This window comes from Gossypium arboreum, chromosome 8, assembly GCF_025698485.1.
Source record: "Gossypium arboreum isolate Shixiya-1 chromosome 8, ASM2569848v2, whole genome shotgun sequence".
Classification (NCBI taxonomy): domain Eukaryota; kingdom Viridiplantae; phylum Streptophyta; class Magnoliopsida; order Malvales; family Malvaceae; genus Gossypium; species Gossypium arboreum.
The window spans coordinates 2,275,933-2,291,970 of NC_069077.1; the positions used below are offsets into that span (position 1 = coordinate 2,275,933).

General features: G+C 32.8%; 2 protein-coding genes across 2 annotated transcripts; one reads left to right on the forward strand and one right to left on the reverse strand.

Moving 5' to 3' along the window:
- Positions 1-377: 377 nt before the first annotated feature.
- LOC108470227 (rhomboid-like protein 14, mitochondrial) lies at positions 378-2,440 on the forward strand. Its single transcript, XM_017771506.2, has 2 exons — positions 378-775; positions 1,488-2,440. Exons 1-2 carry the CDS (start codon positions 557-559, stop codon positions 2,265-2,267), a joined length of 999 nt encoding a protein of 332 aa, XP_017626995.1. The 5' UTR covers positions 378-556; the 3' UTR covers positions 2,268-2,440.
- Positions 2,441-3,180: 740 nt separating this feature from the next.
- Positions 3,181-12,788, reverse strand: LOC108467464 (ATP-dependent DNA helicase Q-like 2). Its single transcript, XM_017768079.2, has 20 exons — positions 12,060-12,788; positions 11,731-11,951; positions 11,461-11,607; positions 11,135-11,350; positions 10,439-10,543; positions 10,223-10,327; positions 10,007-10,129; positions 9,355-9,443; positions 8,619-8,655; positions 8,508-8,541; positions 8,030-8,082; positions 7,882-7,959; positions 7,732-7,797; positions 7,057-7,123; positions 6,930-6,983; positions 5,973-6,080; positions 5,264-5,328; positions 4,529-4,607; positions 4,229-4,446; positions 3,181-3,710 (listed from the first exon to the last, which is right to left on the reverse strand). The coding sequence occupies exons 1-20, from the start codon at positions 12,121-12,123 to the stop codon at positions 3,504-3,506; spliced, it is 2,136 nt and encodes a 711-aa protein (XP_017623568.1). The 5' UTR covers positions 12,124-12,788; the 3' UTR covers positions 3,181-3,503.
- Between the last annotated feature and the right edge of the window lie 3,250 nt (positions 12,789-16,038).

Genomic DNA, 16,038 nt, shown 5'->3' on the forward strand with positions numbered 1-16,038 from the left:
TTATTGAAGATAGAAAATTATTCGACATGTTTGCCAAACTATTAATAATGTGAAATTAATTAATGACATCTAAGACACGGTCTCATCTTTTGTACGGGTAACAAAGGAATTAAAGACTATCAATGATGGTCTCGTCTTTAAGTATAAAAGATTGATTTTTTTTTTTGAAAGTTTTACCAGTACATTATATTATAAGAATCGGAAAAGAATCAAATCAATATAAAGTATGGTAGATGAAAAATCGAAAAGAACTAAATTAAGACTTGAATAAAAATATTTGCATAGTTTAATTATTTAAATTAAAGTTTTAAATAATTTAATGATTATATTATAATTTTTTAAAATTGAGTGACAAAAATATGATATTAGACCTGATTTACTCTAAAATTAAACAAACGTAAAGAGAAAATTTTACAAATAGAAACTGAAGGAAGAGTCTGGAAAAGGCAATGCTAACCATATATAGCAAGAAAGCTTCTCTTTCTTTTAATCTTTCATTGAATGTTTTTTTTTTGTTGATTCACAAAGTGAAAATTGCAGACAAAAACCGTAGCCGATGGACAGCGGAAGATGGAGGAGACGGGCGGTGTCTCGTGGAATGCTGCCGTTGTTGGCTCTTCACGCCGTCAACGAATATTACCGGCTGCCGTGGAAGCCGCCGGTCACCGCCGGTCTTCTCGCCTCCAACACTCTCATTTATCTCAGGCCTTCATTCCTAGATTCTCTCCTCCCTTTTGTTGATGAGGTTTGGTTCAATCCTCATCTTATTCTCAAGGTACGCTTTACAGTGCGTGATTTCTTAACGCCTAAGGAGAAATCAATAATCAAGTAAGAAAGATTATGAATCTGGAGAAACATATAAAGATTTAGGAAATCTTTGAGAGAAACCGTAGATTGATCAATCAGAAATATGAAAAATCTGAAAATTATAGGAAATTATTTACCTAATTTACGAATTGTAATCAATTCTCAAGTATATCGATGCTCAGTAAATTAGTTTTCTTCCTTGCGAAATTGTGTGTTGCAACATTGATATACTATCAACTAGATCGAATGATTTGAAAAGGAAAAAAAATTAAGGCATTAATGCAAATCAAATGATTTTGACAATAAAATTCATCATCTTTGTAGACATTGAGAGAGTTCACTGAAGGTAAATCCCGAAAATGGTAAGAAAAGAAAAAAAAAATAATGGAAGAAACCCTTTGAAAGCATAGCCATTGAGAGGGTTCTTTGAATGTCAGTGAGCCTTGTTCCTTTTAAAAATGGTTTAAGATTTATAATTAATCCCTTGGCATAGAATGGTTTGAATCTACTTCATAAGTATCCTTTCTTTTTTCTTGTGTTTTACCAATTGTTCAAAGCTGATGCCTCGTTTTAGCTTCAAAATCCATAGTTTTGCGAATTTAGGTATCTTAGGCACTTGAATATTCCAAAGTAACCCGATTTCTTAGCAAGTAATCTGTTGTCATGTTTTTAATATGCAGAACAAAGATATGAAACGCTTCTTCCTGTCAGTATTCTACCATGTCGATGAATCTCACCTGGTCTACAATATGATGTCCCTCTTATGGAAGGGGATCCAATTGGAAACTTCAATGGGGAGCACCGAGTTTGCGTCTATGGTTGTTGCGCTGCTTGGTTTGTCACAAGGTATCAGCCTGCTATTAGCCAAATCCCTACTTGTCTTCTTTGATTACGGGAGACCTTATTACTCTGAATACGCCGTTGGATTTTCGGGTCTCCTGTTTGCCATGAAAGTCATCCTCAACTCTCATTCAGAAAACTTCACTAATGTGCATGGACTTATCGTACCAGCTCGTTATGCGGCATGGGCTGAATTGATTCTTATCCAAATGTTTGTCCCTCGTGTCTCGTTTCTTGGTCACCTTGGTGGTATACTTGCTGGGATTCTCTATTTGAAATTGAAGGGTTCGTATTCTGGTCCGAACCCATTGACTACAATAATCAGAGAGCTCACCAGTCTGTTAAGGTGGCCTGTGAGATTTATAAGGAACACATTCCGATTAAGGAGACGAAGAATCTTAGGCCAGGGAACTGTTGGTGGGGGTGAGAGAAGAAGCTTATCTGGTACATGGAGATGCCAAGCTTGTACATATGATAATTCTGATTGGTTAAGTAATTGTGAGATGTGTGGAACAAGTCAAAGCAGCGAGAGCGGTGGGTTTTCGCGGCAAGTATCTCGCCGTTCTCGTGATCTTTCTTTGGAAGAATTACGGCGTCGAAGAGTTGAGAGATTTGGTTAACACTTGATATATGTAGATGAAAGAGTTTGAATTACAGAAACAGAAGATTGCATTACAATTGCACAAAGTTTTAGCAATTTGATTTGTTTCCCTCCATACATATTCATGTGCAGTCTGCCACGGTGAATTATATTTTATTGATTAAAATATACCATAGTTTAGTTGTTCTAAAACTTGAGATTGAAATGAAATTTTAAAAAATTAGGGGTCAAAATTAAAAATTGTGTTAAAATTGTTTAAATTAAATTATTAATTTTCTGTCATTTAGTAAGGGCTTAAAAAATTGAATTGAATTATTATTTTATAACAAACACTAAAAATGCAATTGTGCCATTTAATCTGGATAATTGATTGTTAATGTCAATAAATGTTAGTTAGGAAAGCATAATGTTACCCTTAATTTTCGAAACAATGATAATGATATAATAACGTGTGGAATATGTATGCATCTATATTTGCAGGGCATGTGGCAAAGGTCCAGATTATGATTGTTGTAATTGTGTATGCATGTGTGTACATATATCGTATTCTACCTATTTCTGGTACTTTTGCTTTGCAGCATATTTGCCTGAGGATGTCTTATTAGGGGACGTGGATTGAACTCAAGGATGAATACAAGGAGCCCTTGGATAATGAGGCTAAAATCTATGTCAAGATTCGTTAAAGAAGGAAATTTTGATAAATGATGAGTTATATTTCAACATAAATTTTTTTAAAAAAAAAAGTGATAGAAATCAAGCATACGAAACACACATTAAATATCATATCAAACACAAAAGTTACAGAATGAGTGAAGTCAATCTGTCTCTTTAAAATATATATATGTTAAGACATTATTGAACAAAAATTCAAATCAATCACATGTTGAATGATATGTTAGACAAAATTTACAAGTTACATACAACAAATATAATTTATATAAGGGAAAAAGGATGTTTTAATTTCTTTTTTTTAAATATCTCTGTTTCTGTTTCTTTTACATTGAAGAAAAACCCGAAGCATTGTCTCAGGTAAAAAGTTAGTCACAATGGAGAAGATAACATAGTAAATGACATGACAAGAACAAATCTAAGAGGAGTTCCAATTAGCAAAAGCTTAGCTATATTCCCTTCTATCAGTAGAAACTTCAAGTTCCAAAATGTTTGGTAACAGCCCTGAAATGCCTGGAAAACTATGGTGAAGCCAAAGGATAGATGTAGGTCTAGGGGTAGTGTGGAAAGAAGCATAAGGAAAATATCAATCAGATTCATCATTGCTGCTGTCAACCATAATAACTTGTTTGTTGGCCTTCTTCAGCTTCTTTCTAGGAGGTCTTATTTCACTGCTTTCTTCTTCATTCAACACTTCATTATTTGGATGCTCTGCATTACCATACTTTTTTACTTCTTCAAGAATTCTCCCCCCATACTTCTCTGTCTTCAACTTTCCAATAATCTTTTCCAACTGCAAGAAACAATATGTATATATATATATAAACACACGTGCAAACATACGAGTTATGTATTCTCTTTCTCTTGAGACACAAAAATAATAGAATGAAAATGGTGAAAGTATTTGGCAGGTTACTCTATTATAGGAACCAGATCAATTTAATCCTAGTTCTATTAAAATGAATAAAATAAAGCCAAATTTTAACAGAGTTAACTTTTACTATTTAACAAATTTAATATTTTGAAAGCTTTTATGGTTCTGTAAAATGAAATCTTTTACTGAAAATGAAAAATAATTTTCATGTTTTAAAATAGTAAATGTTAACTCTATTATAGTTTGGCCTTATTTGATTCTTTTTAATAAAACCAGAGGTTAAATTAGGACTAATCTGATCCAGTCCTTATAATAGATGGAACTCAAGGATGAGCGGTAAAATTCCTTTGCATGGTAGCAAACAAGAGTTTTGTCCTACCAATTGTTAAGCATAGGATAAATACACAAGAAAAGAGTTGAGAAAGTTTTGGACTTGCCTCTTCAATTGAATTTGGTAAATGGGCGCTTATGCTGCTGATCTGTTGGCCTGACAACACAGAATGAGGGAATATTTCCTTGTCATGAGAAGCGAGTTCCTTCCTCAGCTCATCTAGCTTGAACTCCAATCCCGATGTGACACCATGTTTACTGGATTTCCTATAGCCATCCACATCCTTCGATGTGCTAGTGACATCCATCTTAATGATTTTTTTCCCTGCAGGCTCAAGTGTAAATCAACCATGCCAACCCAACATACTTTCAATAACTAGCATGTATTATAGAACAGATGCACACACCTTGCAAAACTTGGTTTGCTCTTGGTCCTACTGTAACATAAGAATTTGTAGCATAGGCTGTATGCTGAAATTCTTCCTTCTGCATGATTGAAAAGCAGCATAGAGATGTGAAAACAGACGAAGATCACAACATTACATTTAAAAGCAAGATCTTAACATCCAGAATCACTGCAGCACCCTAATGGAAAAATCCCCTATATCTAGAACTATCTGATCAATAACTATTAATCACGGTGGCAATCAGCAGATTTTCTTCCTAATAACAATGCGTTTGTTTAATATATGTTCTTGTCTTATTCCTTATTCTCCCAATAACTAGAACATGAAGATGGGCCATTTCATACTAGAAATTAGATAAAAATGAAGCGAACAGGTGTATGCCCGAAAATTTCAGATTATAGGGAGCAATATAACTTCTACTGAAGTAAATATTCCTTTAAATACCCTCTTGAGGGTTTTAAGCCATGATGAACTCCAGTTACTGAAATAACCACTGCTCTTACACCATTCATTTTGCACAAATTCAAAGGTACAGTAGTTTACATTTAAGTCATATAGCACATGATTTCTTAATGTAATTCAGCACACCTCGAGCATTTAACTCATAGAAATGAACCATTTCAGCAGCGAAGTATTTTCTATAAATAACTAATCAAGTTTATATGGTGCAGTCAGATTAAATAAATAATCACAAGTTACGCTAGATTCATGGTCCACAAAATAAGCGACTCTTACCAAAACACGATCTAGTATAAGCTGTACTACAAGCTGTTCCATCTCTTCCCTCTTTAGTTCAAAATCTGGTAAATTCATAAAAAAATGGATATAATTATGTTGCTACAATAAATGGGAACAGTCAAGAACTTAGGTTACCTTAACGACAATGAATGAAAGAGAACAAAAGAAATATGATATTTATCTTTCATACAGAGAAACAGATTTATGTAGCTCACATGTTGAATATGACATTAGACATACATCCCAAACACCACCAATAAGGAGTTCCAATAGCAAAGCCCACGTGATTAAATATTCTTAGCTCAACTAATTTTGAGGGTACTCTTGGGAGGCATAATTTGCCCATATGAATAGCCACAAACAAGTCAGGCTTTCTGACTTTTTATTAAACACGAAATACAAGATATGTGTTTCTTAAGAGTGGCATTATTTTCATGCACCAACCAACAGGAATACATGCCCACCACCATCTAGAGGTTATAATTTCATGTTTATACTTCACCCCAATGAATGTTATGCCCTCCACTCACATATAGAAAAATCATCTTTTTGCTCCTCTTACACCTTACAAGATAGAAAACAAAAAACTTCAAAGCAGTGTAGAAATTATACAATAGAAATGCAAGTCTATATTGACATCTACAATGGAATATAGATTTATCCTAACCAAACTTATTAGATGTAGTATAAGAAGAGATGGATGAACCTAGTTGCTTTTGCTTATTTTTCACTCTGTCCACCAATTGCAACATTGTCACTCTTTGATCTTTCTCTTGCATCTCACGCACCAGAGAAATCAAAAGTTTTGAATGACCTGCAAAAAAATGATCATATGAAGCAAAATACCACTTATTTTTCCAAACCAAATAAAAAATGCAACATATAATCCCCAATACAACAAATATTTTACAAACTGAGTTGAACATATGGAACACTTTCAGCACCTTTCTGAGGGTGTTTGAACCAAATGTCTTAGGTGCGATTGCAAATGAAACCCTAGGTGAGATTTTCGCAGATTTTTTCACTTCCCCCTATTCTTTGTTTATTTCTTTTCCAAGCAAAACACATCTATAATAAAAAAAGGAGGGGAAAGGGGGGCAGCTGTAGAAGAAAGAGAAAAATCCAAGCACCTAAAGTTAAAATCAAATGATAATTGACATCTGTAAAGAGACCGCGTCTCATTTCCATTAAATTTTGTCAAATGAAAAGTTCAATTGCATTTTAAACTATATCGCTGTGTGTCTGGCTAACTAAGGAATTATAATAACATCAGTAGCCCAACTCCTGGAGTAGAAAAGTATAGGAAATCAACACTCTGTTCAAGAAGCTAATATAAAGACAGTCTTCTTCTAGAAAAAAACTAAGTAAAAAAAACACGTTATTTTGCTCAATAAAATGTATTTGCTTTTCACCCTGTAATAGGCAAGACATAAATTTTGACTTGTGTAGGGAATACAAATACCTCACACCACAGAATGAAAGTTTAGCAACAAAATGTAATTAAAGGAAGAGGAGAAAAGCAAAATGAGATGGCCAAGCAAGAAAAGCAGAAGGTGTCATACATATAATTGAGTTGAAAAGAAAGGTGAAGAGAATATTACTTAAAGGATAAAATTTAGATACGAAAAAGTAACTTGAATGAATAGAAGTCAAATAAACATACCTGAAGCATCCACTTCTTTAATCTCACTTGAGAATGCACAGCTGTCACACATCCCTAACATAATATGAAATTATGATTATATTGACCAAAACTGGCGTAAAAGTAATACAAAGTAAAAGAAAAATACCATTGCACTCTTGCAATGGCTCAGCAAAATGCCGGAAAAAGGCACTTCGGCGACATTGTCTTTTAGACTACAAAAAGAAGAAAATGTAATACTTAGTAGCTCTCTTGAAATAAAGGATCTAGCACATGCAGACACTAGTAACGTAGTCAAATCCAAATGCAATAAGTACCGATTCTTAAACAAAAACTGGTGAACAACTAATGGCAGCCAAAGAACCCAATGATAGAAATTAACCAGTGGTTCTTCTAAACCCTAAAAGCGTAAGGATTTATAGTAGGAGTTACCAAACTTAATGTGTGAAAGAAATCGTAATATTGCTATCTTTTCCATCCTAAGCATATGGGCTTGTGTGAAAGAGATTGTAATATTGCTGTCTCTTCCCTCTTCTAACGTCTACAAAGCATAAGGATTTGTAGGAGTCATTGAACCAACTTTTAAGAAGAAAAAAAAATCCTACATTTGTTCTTTTTCATCTTAAAAGGGTCTTCGTTTCATTTTACTTCTCCCCATTCTATCACAGATAGCTAAAGGTTAAAAATTAACCAGCAGTACAACAAATAAGGTGCAAAGAGTAAAACTAAATCAATTGTCTGATTATTAAACTCATTCTGGCAGACAAACTTCCTAATGTGTATATATATATACACGGCAGAGTTAAAAGACAGATGATTATACCTGACAATATTGTACTATGTCATAAAGGTTCTGCAATCCAGAGTTTTCATGGAAGACCATGGAGCTCTGTTAAAACAAAGATCACAATTAACACAAGTCCGAAGCAAACATGACAGCTTTTTTTAATAATAAAAAAAGCCAAAAAGTTACCTGTCTAGGCATGTCAGCCGACCTGAAAAAGAGTAGACACTCAGAGGGGAGTCCATCTCTTCCAGCTCGGCCACTTTCCTGTAGCAAAGTAAGTCAGAGAAAAAGAGAATGTATGAAGGAAAAAGTTTACAAAGGGAAGGCCAAAAACCTGGTAATATGTTTCCATTGATTTACTCAAGCTATGATGGATGACAAACCTGACTACAAACAGTTACAATATCAAACACTAAACAAGTGTTAGATATAACAGAAACAGGTAAAAATTATATTGAGTAGCATACACCTAGTAGGAAGCTTGCTGGCTAGAAATTAGAGAGAAAAGGAAAATAAGAAAAAGGAATGACAAAAAATGCTTTTCTAAGTGCCTACTAGTTTATCTTCCAATGTATATGGCTACCAACTTCATCTATAAAATATGGAGACTGCCAAGATATATAACTCGGGATGCTTTAGCAGGGGGATTGCCAGAAAACTATAAAGGTAATTGCCATATAAGGAGTACACGTATAAACTATAAAAGCTAACTTCTGCAGGCTACATGACCATTTCAATCCACATTAGAATGCCTGATTCAATACAACTTTCTTTCTCCAGTAAGTAGTATCTTTTTCCCTAATCATACTTACCATCAGGTTTGTTGATTCCCATTCCAAATGCAACCTGCATAAAAGTGAAGGTATAACAACTGAAAACAGAGAACCGACAAGATATCTAAAAAGGGCTGATGGTAAACTTACTGTACCAACAATGATCTGCAATTTGTTTTTGCTCCATCTACATCATGAAACACGAGTAAGAGGCTGACAGAAAATAAAAATATGCTAGTTTTGAAATTTAAGTTACTTTATATTTTATGGGTCCGATTGTAATCTTTACATTGTTTAGGCTAATTAAGATTCTTTGGTTACTTTACATTCATTGGTACTTCTTTTCTACATGGTAGGCTTTATGGTATAATTGGTATTTTCTAGGTTTAGTAACAAGTACCTAAATTCAATCAATTTCTAGCAGGTTTGGTTTGAAGTTATTGATATGTTCTGCAATGTAGTTGGAGGAAGAGAGCATGACCTCTAGGAACAAAGGTGAAGAATACTCGGCCATTTCAGGATCTTCACATTTGATGACTGAAATAATTTTTTTAATTAAAATTTAATTAAACCTAAATAAAGTTATTAAAACATAATTTCTAACACCTGACTACTTCTAGTTTTAGAAATAATGTGTCATCCTATGATAATTTATTTATTCACCAGTGGATCAAACATAAACCAATTACGTAATCCCAAACGTGTCACACCCTTTAATTGAAAAAAATATAGAAAAGACGAATTATATAATTCATACTGCAGTGATTAGTCACTTCCAAGTATGTGGTGCAAATCTAGTAAGGTAAGAAAAATAAAAGTTCACTCTGAGCATTAGATAATTTGAGCATAAAGGATCACTATTAGAAGTTAGGACAGTTGAGATTACCGCATGTGAACTTTCTCACGAGCATTTACATCCATGTCAGCATGGTAATAATCAGCAGATATTCCCCTCTCACATAACTCACTTGCAACCTACAGCTCTTGATAGAGTGAAAGGAATATATAATACATACCTATGTACTCACTATAAATCTAGAAATTAGATACTGACACCCTATAAGTAAGACTTAATAGCTTGACAACCAACAGATCAATTTACTGTTTTAACTTGCAACACAGCTAGAACATCTGAACATAGTCCAGACATTATAAAAGACTGAATTAAAATGGATCCTTAAGATGCCTGAGGATGCAATATGACAAGGCAAATAACATGCTAACAGGTAGTAAATGATCATGAATAATATATTGGTGAATATGATGGTATGGCATGATTCTGAGAGCATTTATTAACAACATAAAGGTTAGTGCTTCTATGCATCTCTCCATAATGTGGACTTGGAACTAAACTAAGTGCATAACTTCTCTTCCTAGGAGTAGAACTATCAACTGTAAACAATAATCAAGTCAACAAACAACCTCCAATTATGATGCCCCTAGATAGAGGACAGCAATAGCAAACATTTCAAGACATGAAATGTTCTTTTATGGGTACAGGGTTGTGTGAGGCACCTCCGGTGTAAAAAAGCTCATACCTGCTCACATTCCTTTCTGGAAAAGCAATAAACTATGCCAGATTCCTTATTTGGATAGGATTCCTTTATGTATTTAGCTATTTCATCAACAACAATCTTTCCAACAGATGACTTCTCTCGGACCTGCAATTTAAGAAAATTCCTTTATCTAATAACATAGTTCCTACATAAACTCTTAACAACGAAATGGCCATTACTAATAATTGTTCCAATTACCATATAAAAAAGATTTGGCCGGTTGACAGTGCTGACAAACTTTACGCATTTTGGAATATGCAGCATCTCAATCAGATCATTTTGGACTTTCATTGTGGCAGTTGCCTGCAAAATATGTTTAAAAAGTAAGGTCATATATTTAGCCAAAAAATTGCAGCTATGCAAACAGCAAATATACAAATGCGTGTGAATGTTAAGGGGCAAGGAACTACATACTGTTAAAGCCACTACAGGAACATTTGGAAACTGAGTTTTTAGTATGCCAAGATTTTTGTAGTCAGGGCGAAAATCGTGACCCCACTGACTACAACAATGAGCCTCCTGCAAAATAACCAACATAAAAGTAACATTGGGTCATGCAAACTATTAATTTAAACATAAATCACCTACACAAAATAATAATGATACATACATGCATGCATGCATATTGTTATCAACAGTCTAGCCTGAGGATTCATAATGTTGGAGTTGCTTGACACTTGCAGCTTTCTATCAAATAATTATGTTTACTATGTATAACCAGTAGTTCAACACGTTTTGAAAGAAGAACATGTACAAAGTATATGTATCGAACCTAGATTGTGTAATGCATTTTAACATATAAAAACCCAGGCATAGTAAAATGTTCGTATTAGTTCATATCATAACCTCCAGCTACTTCCGATTCTTATATAAAAGATAAAGGTATGGATCTAGAAGAAACAAGTAAACAACCAATTTTAGTAGCCCTCACAGCATAAAATATTTAAAACTAAAATCATAACAATATTGGTAAAAAGGAACCATGCATGCTTAAAAGATATGAAATGTTTAAAAAGAATAAGAAATTAAAATAAGCAAAAGGATCAAAGGAGCAAAGATATACACATCAAAATGACAAGAAAAGAATATGTAGAGAAAAGGAAGACTAACATCGATGGAAATAAGAGAGAGGCGACCAGCATGATGGCATTTTTCAAGCTTAGACATAAATCTCTTGCTTTTGGATACTTTCTCAGGTGTGACATATAATAATTTTAGGTCTTCTTCACCTTTCTCGAGGGCCTTGTATATGAACTTCTCATCTTCCTTACTTGTGGTGGATGTGAGCATATGTGCTGGAATGCCTGAGGCAACCAAACCCATTACCTGAATCGTTATTAATACTTGCAGTCAATATTTTGAAGGGAAAGAAAAAGAAAACCCAAATAATGTAGTATCAGATATTCATAATAACTAAAAGAAGGAAAAAGAATGACCTGATCCTGTATTAAAGAGAGCAAAGGACTAACAACAAGAGCAATTCCTTGACGAAGTATGGCAGGGAGCTGGTAGCAAAGGCTTTTGCCACCACCTGCAGCCATTATCACCAGAACATCTCTTCCACTCATCACTGCATTTATGATCTACAAAACCCTTATTTTAATTAGTAACTAAATCACATTTTTAACCTTCATACCATTATCATGTCCCAAAAGAAAAAGAACGATAAAAGGGGTGATCAAACATAATGGAATCAAGCAACCTACCTCTCGTTGATTTGGACGATACGAAGATATGCCGAAAACATTGAACCTAATATCTTCGGCTTGAGAATCCCAGTCAAATGACCTTGACCAATCTTCCGCTTGTACGTTGGTCGGAGCGGAGCCAACTTTGACATCTATAGGACATGTTTCCAGTAAAACTTGCAGTTCCGACCGTCTCTCGTACAACTTCTCTTGCTTCTTAATTAACTCCCGTATTTGTTCTAAAGCATTATTGAAATTACTCAATTAAGCAACACGCTCATCCATATAATTCCACAAACAAAGGTATATAAAATAATTTAATCATGAAAATTGATAAATTATATCACCTTCAACATCATGAATCTCAAACTCAATGTTTTGCAGCTCCTCTGCTATCTCGTCTGCTTCCATTTTTTTTATGGAGAAAAATAAATAAATAAATAAAATGAACTTTGGCCTGGGCCTTTAGCTTTCCCTGTCCCCCCTTGGTCGGGTGGTGCTTGTGTAGGGATATATGACCTGAAATCGGGTCTTTCGATGGAGAACTAGTTTTCTTAATTTATATATTTAAACTAGACAATAACGAAAAGTGAGCACTTGGCATTTCTAGGGCAGCAACTTCAATTAACGTAAGTTAATATCCCTAAATGTGGAGATTCCCGAAACAGAAACAAAAGCAAAAGCCATCCCCGGTGAGATATATCACATGGGAATAAAGACAAACAGATGGTATGTGACTCGACAACCTGAAAATCGTCACTGATCTAGAAAGAATAACGAATTTTCAACCAACATCAGCAAGACCAAGCTCACTGGTCCCTAAGTGGCAAGATTGGCTTACAAAATCGCAACATCCGAGATAATAGTCCGAAGATGGAAGTTGACAGCAAAGCGCATCAATGTCGCCACGTTCAACATTAGTCTCAGAAGTTTTATTAAATTAGCTGTTAAGTCGTGACAATAGACCTGTAATGTCACGACATTGAAGCTCGAGGGGCTAAAATTTTCCAAAGAGCCTTAGGTAGATGAGACTCAGAGTATTAATTTAATTTCGCTTAGTTTAGTTTCATCAGGTCGAAAAATAAATAGACTACTACGAGTCAAAAGATATTTATTAGATTAATTATTAATTAATTGGTAAATATCTCTAACTTTAGATTAATTGCAACTATTGACATTAATCAATCTTTGCTTGTTAATTTAGAAATTTTGTTATTTATAAAATTTAGTTTTTTTGCGTTGAAACTTCAATTTTAGCATTTAGCCATAATATGACCAATAGAGTAGTAGCTGCTTAGAATTAACTCAATATTTATATTTACTGTTAATTCAATTTAGATAGAAATCTTTTTGGTACATTTTTTGGAATACTTTCAGTACATTGTTGTAAAATTCTTTGTATTACAATTTGATTTATATACTTATAAACACAGCAAGTATTTATATATATATAATTGCATTATTCTAAGCCCTGGAGCATACACGCCAAGACGCAATCAAGTTGTTAGTTGTTGTTATCAAGGAGATTTCGATGTTAAATTGATTTAGTCATAAAATTTTGTATGCTAGTTGGGATAAATAGTGAATTCAAAAAGTATAGATACGACATTTTTATTTTTGCTATTTATTTGCAATTTGTTTTTCTTTTATTAACTTAACTATTTTGTCTTGTAATGTATGACTTAAAGCAAGAGTGACCTGATTGAGTCAAACCCTAAATTTAAGAAGACGTTACGTATAGCGAGCAGAGCTTTAGTTCCGAGAGAGGAGCCGCAATACATAGATCTACTTCAGAAAAATTCATTGTTCGAGGAACAGCCAGAGCAAGTACCACCACCTAAAAAGCCTATTCAGCCAATAAAGAAATAATAGTTGACTGTGATCACATGTTGCATGACTACACAATGCCCAACCTAAATGTACAGCTATCCTCTGTAAAAAGTATAAAAAATCAAACCATAATGTATAAATCTCCCTCAAACTAAGGAGAAATAAACCATCACAATAATAAACCCAAAACTCATATACCTATAAAACAACTTAGTATTTTTTTTAATATTTAGATTATAGTATAGCATATTTAATTTTTTATGTTGGCGGCAATAGAGGAAGATAGACGATGAATTGACCCCCTTTGATAATCTATCTTCTGATGTTACTGACCTGTGGCTAATGTTGTGTTATATGGAAAGCCACACTCTCCTGGTTTTTTGCTGATAATATTGGAGGAGATTTTGGTGGAATACCAATAGCCGAAACTCTGTTGAAGATAGGAAACCGCTTTCAGTCTTTACTTTATTGATTGTAGCGTTGGACTATTTTATTTTATTTTAATAATAAACACTCCGGTATTACCTTTTAATTTTTATATAATATAAATTACATAATATATATAAAAATAATATATTATAAACATAAAACTACTGCAGTTGGGCTGAGGCTTTGATTATTGGAGATTGAATTTGATTATTGAATAAACTTTTTTTATCTAAATTTATTTTTCAAACATAGTAATCTTTTTTCATTTATACCACTGTGAAGTGAATCTAAATTTAATAATAAAATTATTATTATAAATTTAATATAATATTATTTATTAATTGCTTTCTTCTAATAAGTTAAATTTACGAAAACATTAAATAATATTACAATTGGCGATCATTATAATTATTTATTTCAGTGTTAATCGCCTAATATATTGACTTTTAACATTTATGTTTATATTAATTTAATTTTATTAACATGCCCATAAAAAAAAACCTTATTTCACACACATTTAATAGCCTGTGATGATTATACTGAATCATATAATATATATATTAGTAAAGTTTTAACATACAAAAGGAATCTTATTTAAGTGGAGTTATTTAAATTTTGCCAACTGAGATACTTTGCTGTATTACATATTACATTTCTTTTACATTTTATTATTAGCTAAAAATATGAAGCCTAAATAATATTAAATTTCAATTTTTCATTGTCACAATTTATCTGCATTAAATCACATTAAAGTTTTAAAATCTTTATTTTCATATTTACATAAATAAAATAGTTCAATTCAACTTTGTTGATACAAATCTTAATAACAAAAAGGTTAAAGAGGAGGATGTAGTGGTGATGTAAGGGAGGTCAATTCACCTAAACAGATGGAAAGTCGGACAAAGACAATAGAAGGAGGAAGGTTGTTATGAAAGGTAGAAAGGTTGAATGCAGATGGTAAGTGCTCAAGATTGCTAATAGGAAGAAGATCTCATTCTCGTTGTCTGGGAAGGTATTTATAAGATATACCCATTGTCTAGTAGTGGTGATATAACAAGGTGATTATCATTATGAAGTAAGTGAGGGATATGCACGATGGAATTCTTTCTGTTATGCCTTTTGAGGGAGTACGATGTTATTATGTTCAGGTATGTTCAAGAGATTATTGAGGGCAATGCTCGCACGTGGGGAAACGTTCAAATTGCGAGTAGCTTGGCAAAAGGAGATGTTGTCTCTTAGGACGAATTGTTTTCACGGCAGATAGTTAGTTTTAGGAGGTTGAGCAATTGAGGATGTCCTGATTGACGACAAGTGGAGAACCATTTTTAGGCGTCCACTTGGTGCCTTCCGAGAATGACATATGTTCAACTCAAGTGGTGCTATAACAAACTTGAAAAAACTCAATAAGTAGGACTAAGGGGTGACAAATCTCCTACATGGGTATATTATAATACAAAAATATAAATATTTTAAAAAAATAGACACATGTCAATTTTTTAAGATTGCTTGTGGAATAAAAAAGTACATTGTTAGTCAGTGGTGGAGTTAGAATTTTTCTAGGTTGAAATTAAATTGTATATTTTACGATAATAAAATGTAATTTCATAATTTTAATAGTTTATATATTTATAATTTTTAAAGAATCAAATCAAATTTTTATCATTTTTGAGACGGCCAAAGTGCAATTTTACCATTAATAATTTAAAATTTTATAAATTATAAGAGCTTAAATGAAAAATTTTTCATTTTAGAGAGATTTGGCCCCTGATTCCACCATTGTTGTTAGTTTACCAAATACTAACTCTTAAAATTTATATTAATTCATTTTAACTAATTCTATAATTTCATTTTCTCTAATTAAAATGATTTGTTTATCTTTTGATAAATAAATAAATAACAATTTGTAAATGAGGTGAAGTTACAATATTTCATTTTATTATTTTTATATCAAAATATAAACACAATTTTTATTTATTTGTTTATAATATATATACCTATTTTTTCCCAATGTATTATTAATTAAAAATAATTAAATAACATATTATTTTGTTTAAAAATAACAAATGA